Raw genomic sequence first — 10,437 nt, 5'->3', positions numbered from 1 at the left:
GTACGCGTACAACCTAATTTTTTGACACTTCTTATGACTTAAAAAAAATGGTTTCTATTTCATTCTATTACATAAATGTTTCAAACAGTTTATGGTAAAACTACATGAAAGGTCGATCACTTTTGATGTTGTTGTAACTAATATAAATTATGTATTTTTACGCTGAACACGAATCTGCCAGAAAACAGGATCGATCTCTTAGTGTTTTCGAGATATCGAGACTTTTACAATCGACAATTTCATCTTCTATATTTTTTTAAATGCTAGAGAGATTGATCAGCGACCTGAGTCGGAGCAGTTTTGCTTGAGGAACGTTTTATTTAAATAAACAATACGGAAATTCTAGATCAATAAGAGAATCGTACAATTTCCTACCTTGATTTTCTCATATGCATTCTCGAATTTCCAGCTAGAACCGAGTGAGTCACGCTTATAATTTTCTAAACAATCTGTCTTTTTGTGAATATATTTTTTTGAAATAAAACAGATATTGAAAATATTCTCTATAATAATCACTGGGGGGATTATATTGACCCTCAACAATAAATTTTGTAGAAATTCTTGATGTAAGTTCTTGGCTTAAGGGTCAGGTGAATTGAAACTAATGAAGTTGTTTCTATTTCAATTAGTTTCAATTTATCTGACCCTACACAGAAAAACGCTAGTGTTAAATTTGTTGCAGCTCAAATTTCATTGGTCTCCCAATGAAGCATTTGAATCAATTTTCAAGTCTCAAATGTATTCCTCTGAACGTAAGTGCACACCTGGGCATCTAGGGGAAAGTATCATTTGGAGACTGAATTTTGGCTCAATGCTGAGAGTCGTGGAGTTCTGAAACGCTCTGTCAGCCACCTGAACACCTGTCAAAGCAATTATTCGCATTTCTATATTAAACTAAATAATTGTTAACAAGGAAACTAATTGAAATAATATTTGCCTAATTTTCAACTTTCTTTAATTTAACAGTGTGTACCAGTCACTTAGAATAAAATGATAACTTCCTAATGCAACTTCCAAATGTTAGGTTGGTCATGGTCGTCGATATTTAAAATGAAGCCGGGATGTGTAGAAAAAGTCATGACCGTCGACATATACAATTAGGTATTTTCACTTCAACCACCAATTAACTTCACTTTTTTGAATACAGAAAATTTAGAGGAAATTTCTTTGAACGAACAGGCATCAATTAAGATGCAGACGGCCACGACTTAGTTTTTACATCCCGGATTTGGTGGTTTGAATGTCATGTAGGTTTTGAGTAACCTAAGATTTGAATATAATATCCCGCCAAGTACAGTTTTTATTCCAAGACACTAATAGTCACTGATAAATGGGAGGAAATTAAAAGTTAGTTAATTATTATTATTACTCACCTGTTCATCAAAATCTATTTCACCTAAATAACGCCCGACAAAATCATCTTGACAGGTGACTGACAGTTTGTAGACGACACTTCAAGTTGCTCTGAACGAGAAAAAACAGTGTCTAAATGATCCTTTTCCCCTAGATTCTCTGAATGAACCTGTGTAGCGCAAATTTGCTGCAACTCACTTGAACACTGATTTTGGTGTACAATGGTGGATCGGTGATTTTCTGTGTAAAGACAACAACTTACATCAACGATTTCTACAAAATTGATAACATTCCTTAAATCCCAAGTATCTACGATTACTATAGGACAAAAATAGTTATAAACAATAATAATTTCTCTAAACAATTATTTTTATTAAATTTCAGTAACAAAAATCTTACATTATTCATAGAAAATAAATTTTTTTTTACATTTTTTTTACAATTATGTTTATGAACTTGTATTAAAAATTACCTCACTATAATTTAAAAGTGGACCAAAAGTGGAAAAAAACTGCAACAGTTCTGTCATTATTTAAAAAGAATATTATGAATATCAAATTGTTTAAACCATTATTTGTGTTAAATGTAATTGATTAGTTCCTCGCTCCAACTGAAAATTAGTTGAAAATTCAGAAAAAACCGCGATTTTTTAACTATTTTAAGATAAAATTAATATAAACAATAAAAAATGGTTTGAATAATGTATGTAAGTGTTTAATTATTAGTATAAAGAAAAATTGTATGTATTAGAGACAATGTTTACTAAAATAAACCGCAGAAAATTAATAGCGCTAAACATTCGTGAAACCCAATTTTTCACTCGTGGGTTTTTTTCAGAACAAAACTAATTTTTTATTCATATGCTGTGGCTGATTGTGAAGTGAGATTTTTGAGAGTCAACTCGATATACCTAATATTGGCGATTCTGAATAAAATGTACACCACCCTTGTCCACGTAGTTATGTGTCGTACCCCCCCCCCCCCCCCCCCCCCCCCCCCCCCCCCCCCCCCCCCACATTCCAAACTGTCCACGTGGTATATGGTGCTTTTTCAACAAATGCAAGTTCTTAGGGAGAAGCGATTTGAAAAAAGAGGTTTTTTTTATTGGTTGATAAGCAACCGTGCCTCTACTAAGCCAATACCTTATCAATGGGGAGGTTGCCAAACCTTAGTTACGCGTGGCGTGAAATTTGAATGTCACCAAATGAAAGCAATAATAGTAGATATTACCAGTAAAATAGATTTTTGGACTATTTATTTATCATTATTTAACAATAATGAAAATTGTATTGACTTGAGTAATGTATCTGTAAATTGGAAAATTTGAGACATGTTAGCCGGAAGCCTGGCAACATCGCACTCAATTTGCTTTTACAATAATAATCATTCCAAGCATATATATCACTACATTCGACGCAATCAATTACAGTCAGCATATTTATATACTTTTTCTTCTAATATGAATTTAAGTATTTTCAGTTTCTGTACTTTGTGATCATATAATTTATTATATATTATTTAAAAAATGCGCATTGCTGTTGTGGGTGCTGGTATAATTGGCATGACCTCGGCGGTGGCAATAAAAAACGCTTTTCCAGACGCCGATGTAACAGTTTTCGCAGAGGTATTTTCACCAGAAACCACGGGTGATGGAAGTGCCGGACTTTGGGGTCCATTTGTACTTGGAGATACTCCTGACAAGGATATTATGTGAGTGTAATATTCAGCGATGGTGAAGTTATTTTTTATAAGTAATTACCTATTGCAATTGTTAAATTGCGAAAAAAAAACTATTTATCAGTGTCCTTACCCGCGGGAAAAAGAATCGATTGAATGGAAAATATTTGAATAACGATATAGCCACCACACCACTAATTCAGGCAAATTTCATTCAATTCTTTTTCTGTTTTCTTAATCGGCAACATCGGAAGAACATTTCCCGGCTGAGTTTATCATATTTCCAATAACTTATAAGCCAGTAAATGTCATTCCGATTGAAAAACTGAAAAATTATTCAACGACAATTGCCTGCATTGATAGTGGCTATACAGTGGTCTATTACAATGATTAAAGTTCGCTTGAATCGGAATTTAACCCTCTGGGCACCACCATTTTCTGGCCCCCTATTACGGAACACCTGGGTCACCAGTGAATGACAACTTCAATCATCTTTCAAATATGTATAAAGTGCATCGTTTTTTATAAATGGGAGTGGAATGAAATCGTCAGTGTCTAGAAAAAGATTAGATAAGTGCGAAAACAATATTTTTATTTGTTTAAATTTTTTGCAAAAAAGTGAAAAAAAATTATTCATAATGCTATTCAAGTGGTTTTACTATTTTTCTAAAAAAGTATATTTATCTCACCGAGTGAATGTGCACTCTGTGCTAAATTTTAATACTTACGTTTTGAGCTGCTATTTTTTTAAAGTCTTCTGCATTTATTTATATAAAACGGAGTAAAATTAAAAGTATACATCTTACGAATTAAATTATAAAAAATTAATACTGAAAAATATAAAAAATTTATCCTAATTAATCATTTGAACAACGTACGTACACTGCGGGACGGTGGTCGCGGTATATTGGTACCTAGCAAACTATGCACGCTGTAATAGTTTTTCTGTGCAAATTGGTATTGCAAAAGTGACAGCCTAATCGATTTGGCAATTTATCACTGCGTTCTTGAGACAGGGGATACCTAGCATTGCAATAACCCTGTTGATAATTTCGAGATAGAATCCTACATAGGAACTTTGCAAGAACCTGTACATGATCCTATGAGGGTTCCTATATGGGTTTTGATGTATGAATTCTTCAAGGAAAAGTCACAAGTATCTTATATAGGAGCCTGTACAGTTTCTTGGTCATCGTGAAATTGCTGACGCAGGCTCTTCTTACCCAGGTATTTTAGAGTTTCTTATAATATACGGGAACCTATAATTATACAGTAACAATTTTCATGTGCGACTTAATTTATATTTATTTCTTTATAATTCGCACAACTCTGAGGAGGTATTATATCATTTCTAGGCACTCATCCTATGTTAGCTATTTTACGATGACCAGGAAACTGTACAGGAATCTACATAAGATCCTTGTCCCTTTTCCTTGAAGAAGTCATACGTCAGAACCCACGTAGGAACCCTCATAGGATCATGTACAGGTTCTTGCAAAGTTCCTATGTAGGATTCTGTATAAGAATTTTCAACAGGGAATGCAAAACCTCAAGCTTAGCAAACAGTAATAGACACTGTGTTCGTACCTGCTCCAAAGTAACCGCCCTACTGAAAATTCCTATATAGGATCCTAATGTTGCATCTATAGGTGCCACCTATAGGAAATGACATATGATCCTATATAGGTGTCTGTTTTGGACCATCCCTAATAACTTATCTAATTGTATCTAATGGTACGTAACTTATGGTACTGAATGCTACATATGATTCTAGGACGTGCTCCTGGAGGATCGAAAAAACGTCTGCGCAGACGTAGGTGTCATAGAGTACTACTGTGCACCTGGATAGAGTCCTATGCAGGAACATATACAGGATCATACATAGGATCCTATACAGAAAAGTATATAGGATCCTATACCATTTTCTATAGATGGCATCTGTAGGTGAAACATATAGGATCCTATGTAGGTTCCTATATAGGAACCTATATATAGGAATTTTCAGTAGGGCTGGAGTCTTATTTTCCAATAAATTATTTTTTTTTTACTAACACGCTTTCAAATGAACTAGAAAAACAATATTCAATGGAAAAATTCACTTTAAATTTTTTGTTCACTTTTCAACTTATTAAGAACACAATGGGTCATTAATGACCCTATAGATACCTTCCGCCTCTCCTGTACGAAAACCAGCGTTGAACTAAGAACGCCACTTTGTCCTTCAGATTTGCCGAATTTCCCCCCTAATTATTAGCATATTTGCTCCGCCCCTTCGATGTTTCCCTTTTCAGAAATTTCACTTTTAGAATCACTCTGGATCCTTTTTGACCCAAGTGGTCCCCAGAGGGACAAAATTCTTTGATTCAAGTAATTTTCAATAACTTCTTCTTAGTTACTTTTGCATTTTAGAAATATAAAAACATATTTGAAAACTATATATCAAGTAAAATTATTCATATTTACTGCTATCTGTATTCCTTTTAGTCACTTTTTTCAAATCACGTTTTATTCACTTTTATAAGATCAAGTCACTTTCTAATATAAAAAAAATCACTCTAATCACTTTTTAAAATAAATTAAAACAAAAAAACCCAATAATTTCTGACTTACTAATTTTTTTATAATATCTATGAACTTTTTTGAATTTGCCCTGAACTCTTTGAAGTTTTCTTGAAATTCATTAAATTAAATTTGTTGTTGATCTTTTAATTTTTTTTAATTCACCCTGAAAACTTTTAAATTGAAGTTTTACACTACAACCTGGAATTAAAAATATCGGTTTTACGATATTCCTATAATTAAAAATGGCCTTTACATTTTTGTGTTGCGGGGAACGCGGGACAGAAATAGAGGTAGTGCTAAATTAAGTGTGACAAACCGTATGAGGGCCGTACTTCTCGCCGTGTCAGTTGCATCAGATTGCGTCATACGTCCAAATCCAACACAAATTATTTATTTCGCCCTGACTGCTTACGTTTGACTTCCCTAGACTTAACCAGTTAACCGTAGGGCTTTTTTCGCACATAGACAATGCCTTTTTTATTATTTTTTTTGTTTACCTACGAGGAAGAAAATTGATTTGATACATATGAGAAAGAAATAAGCATGCTCATGAAATAAACACACATAAATATAACCATAGTTCTTTGCAGTGTTATATCTACTGTAAAACTTTCGGTCGTTTCTATTAAACTTTTTTCTGATAAAACATTTCACTGACTCACGTGGAGCGGTCACAAAAGGGCACAAGATAATTTCTTTTGGGACAAGTGTAGTATGTTAGTACCAACTTAAACGAAAAAAAATCAATCATTTGCCTTTTTGAGAAAAAAGAGTTTAAAATTTAAAAAAAAAATGTGACTTATTATATTTTATTATATTAAAAAAGCTAATTTTTGTTTTGACAAAAAACTTTTAGTATCTTGAATTTCGAGATTTTTTGGACCAATAAAATTGGTGGTAAAATATGGCGTTTCGGCTGTTCCTGCGACACTCCTGGTGGTATCCGGTAAATATAAATGTCGAAAGTGTTTAGAAATTGATTACATTGTTGATAGTGGAATAAATAGGTCGGCATCTTTGAAGTCTTAAAATATAGAAGGACTTGCCAACAGTTTTGATATTCGTGATTCGTCATATCGTCACGTGCGCTTACTTATACATTCTTTATCGAACTAGTTATAAATTCCTAAATGCTCCTAGAGGGTTGTGCCAACAGACTTTTGACCGGCGGCGGCGATTTAAGCTCGGATCTAAGGATTTTGTGCTAAAAATTTTAAAGATATTTTAAATAGAAATAAACAGCGGTTTCCTCTTTTTATTATTGCTTTGTTGACAAATATAGGCGATGGTCTGGAGCCACTCACAAGTGGATGGAGGATTTCTGGAAAAGTCCGTTGGCATTTGAAGTTGGGATTTCTCTGGTTCATACATTTAGATTCACAAATGATCCGAAAGGTTACCCAAAGCCATACTGGTCTGATTTGGTTTATGGCACCCAGGAATTGCAAATTGAAGATTTAGAGAGAATTAATAAGGAGTATACAAGCAATTACAGGTAATATCATAAAAACATTAATTATTCTTGTAAGGCAGCAGTAAATATTCGTCACTAGTTATATCCTGTTATAGGTAAAAAAATTGGTTCTGGCATACAAAACGCAAGACAAAATGCGGATTAGTACATTTCTAGATTAAATTAAATAAGTAGTGTATATATATATATATATATGTATAGTTCCGAACGTTTAATTAAAATTCAAAAGTTCAAAGAAACTTTGATTCAAAACCTCATTTGAAATTTCAATTCTTAAATATAAATTTTCAGTTTAAACATGTTTCAACCTTCTACGATATGAATGAAAAATTTTCTATTTCGAACGTGACCAATGATATCCAGATTTAAATCTGAAATCTTATTGTAATATTATTCTTTAAATGGCTCTTCTTTAAAGAATACGTTTAATTTATTATGCCGCTTTGTAAATTGACAAGAACTATTAATTATTTAAACAAGTTGAATTAAAAAAGTAAGAGTTTGCCCTTCTTTCTACAATTAAATTTGTTTACGGAGTCAACCAAAGTGTCTATCCGATGAATCGTTTCTATATTGCTTTGCAAATTTACAAGAACTATTAATTATTTAAACAGTTTTAGTAAAAAAATTAAGAGTTTACCCTTTTTTCTACAAAGTAAATTTAGTTACGGAGTCAACTAAGTATGTCTATCCGACGAATCGTTTCTATATTGCTTTTAAAATTTACACGAAATATTAATTATTTAAACAACTTTAATAAAAAATTAAAGAGTTTATCCTTTTTTCTACAAGTAAGTTTAGTTACGGAGTCAACTAAGAATGTCTTTCCGATAACTTTTTTCTATATTGCTTTTCAAATTTACAAGAACTAATAATTATTTAAACAATTTTAATAACAAAATTTAAAGTTTGGGCTTTATCCTACGAATTAATTTATTTTCGAATTCAACTGAGAATGTCTACCCGATGACTCTTTTATGGCTTGCTTTGCAAATCTACAAGCACTATTAATTATTTAAACAATTTTAATTTAATAATTAGGAGTTTGCCCTTTTTTCTACAAATAAATTTGTTTACGGAGTCAACTGAAAATGTCTATCCTATGATTCTTTTCTATGTTGCTTTTCAAATGTACAAGAACTATTAATTGCTTAAAAATTTCAATTATCTTTACTTAGGCTTTATTCTACCAATCAATTTGTTTTCGAAGTCAACTAAGAATGTCTACCCGATGACTCTTTTCTATATTGCTTCGCAATTTTACAAGAACTAATGATTATTTAAAGAATTTTAATTAAAAAATTCAGAGTTTACCCGTTAGTTAAGGAGTCAACTAAGAATGTCTATCTGATGACTCTTTTCTATATTGCTTTTCAAATTCACAAGAACTAATAATTATTTAAACAATTTTAATTACAAAATTTAAAGTTTGGCCTTTATCCTACGAATCAATTTTTTTAAATCCAACGAAGAATGTCTACCCAATGAATCTTTTCTATATTGCTTTGAAAATTGGCAAGAACTACTAATTATTTAAACAATTTTAATTAAAAAATTAAGAGTTTACCCTTTTTTCTATATGTACATTTAGTTACAGAGTCTACTATGAATGTCTATCCGATGACTCTTTTCTATATTGCTTTGCAAATTTACCAGAAGTATTCATTATTTAAACAATTTTAATTAAAAAATATAAAGTTTTGGCCTTTTTTCTACAAGTAAATTTGTTTGCGAAGTCAACTAAGAATGTCTACCTGATGACTCTTTTCTATGTTGTTTTGTAAATTTACAAGAACTAATGATTATTTAAACAATTTTAATTCAAAAATTAAGAGTTTACCCTTTTTTCTACAAGTAAACTTAGTTACGGAGTCAACTAAGAATGTCTATGCGATGAATCTTTTCTATATTGCTTTGCAAATTTACAAGAACTATTAATTATTTAAACAATTTTAATTGCAAATTTAAGAGTTTGCCCTTCTTTCTACAAGTAAATTTGTTTACGGAGTCAAATAAAAATGTCTATCCGATGACTCTTTTCTATGTTGCTTTGCAAATTAACAAGAACTATTAATTATTGAAACAATTTGAATTGAAAAATTAAGAATTTTGCCTTTATCCTACGAATCAATATGTTCACGGAGTCAACTAAGAATGTCTATCCGATGACTTTTTTCTAGGCTGCTTTGTAAATTTACAAGAACTATTAAGTATTTAAGCAATTTTAATTAAAAATCAAGATTTCACCCTTTTTTGTACAAGTAAATTTGTTTATGGAGTCAACTAAAAATGTCTATCCGATGAATCGTTTCTATATTGCTTTGCAAATTTATACGAACTATAAATTATTTGAACAATTTTAATAAAAAAAATTAAGAGTTTTTTCTTTATCCTACCAATCAGTTTGTTTTCGAAGTCTACTAAGAATGTCTATCAGATGTCTCTTTTCTATATTGCTTTTCAAATTTATCAGAAATATTGATTATTTAAACAATTTTAGTTTAAAAATTTAAAGTTTTGGCCTTTTTTCTACAAGTAAATTTGTTTGCGAAGTCAACTAAGAATGTCTATCCGATGACTCTTTTTTATGTTGCTTTGTAAATTTACAAGAACTAATGATTATTTAAACAATTTTAATTAAAAAATTAAGTTTTTACCCTTTTTTCTACAAGTAAATTCAGTTACGGACTCAACTAAGAATATCTATGCGATGAATCTTTTCTATATTGGTTTGTAAATTGACAAGAACTATTAATTATTTAAACAATTTGAATTGAAAAATTAAGAGTTTGCCCTTTTTTCTACAAAAGTAAATTTGTTTACGGAGTCAACTAAGAATGTCTATCCGATGAATCGTTTCTATATTGCTTTGCAAATTTACAAGAACTATTAATTATTTAAACAATTTTATAGTAAAAAATTAAGAGTTTACTCTTTTTTCTACAAAGTAAATTTAGTTACGGAGTCAACTAAGTATGTCTATCCGACGAATCGTTTCTATATTGCTTTTAAAATTTACAAGAACTAATAATTATTTAAACAATTTTAATTACAAAATTTAAAGTTTGGCCTTTATCCTACGAATCCATTTGCTTTGGAAGTCAACTAGGAATGTCTATCCAATGACTCTTTCCTATATTGCTTTTCAAATTTACAAGAAATTATAATTATTTGAACAATTATAACTAAAAATTTTAAATTTTGGCTTTTATCTGTAATGCGTCGAAAAGCAATTAAGACTTTTTTAAAAATAAGGTTGAATTGATAGTATCAATTCAACCGTTCTTTATTGACAAAATTTAGATACACTCAAATTAGATGCGAATAACAGACTGAGCTCGGGCGGGATTCTTACATGTATATATAGTCTA

General features: G+C 30.9%; 1 protein-coding gene across 1 annotated transcript in view; it reads left to right on the top strand.

Moving 5' to 3' along the window:
- Positions 1 to 2,787: 2,787 nt before the first annotated feature.
- The window catches only part of LOC117176568 (tubulin polyglutamylase TTLL13-like), a 59,265-nt gene continuing 51,615 nt past the window's right edge, over positions 2,788 to 10,437 (top strand). The window contains exons 1-2 of the mRNA XM_033366822.1: positions 2,788 to 3,063; positions 6,875 to 7,087. Coding sequence (XP_033222713.1) covers positions 2,879 to 3,063; positions 6,875 to 7,087 — 398 coding nt within the window. The 5' untranslated portion in view covers positions 2,788 to 2,878. The remainder of the gene's footprint in view (positions 3,064 to 6,874; positions 7,088 to 10,437) is intronic.

Source organism: Belonocnema kinseyi, chromosome 7 (assembly GCF_010883055.1).
Source record: "Belonocnema kinseyi isolate 2016_QV_RU_SX_M_011 chromosome 7, B_treatae_v1, whole genome shotgun sequence".
Lineage (NCBI taxonomy): Eukaryota > Metazoa > Arthropoda > Insecta > Hymenoptera > Cynipidae > Belonocnema > Belonocnema kinseyi.
The sequence above is the reverse complement of the archived record's forward strand: the minus strand, read 5'-3'. Positions and strand labels throughout refer to the sequence as shown.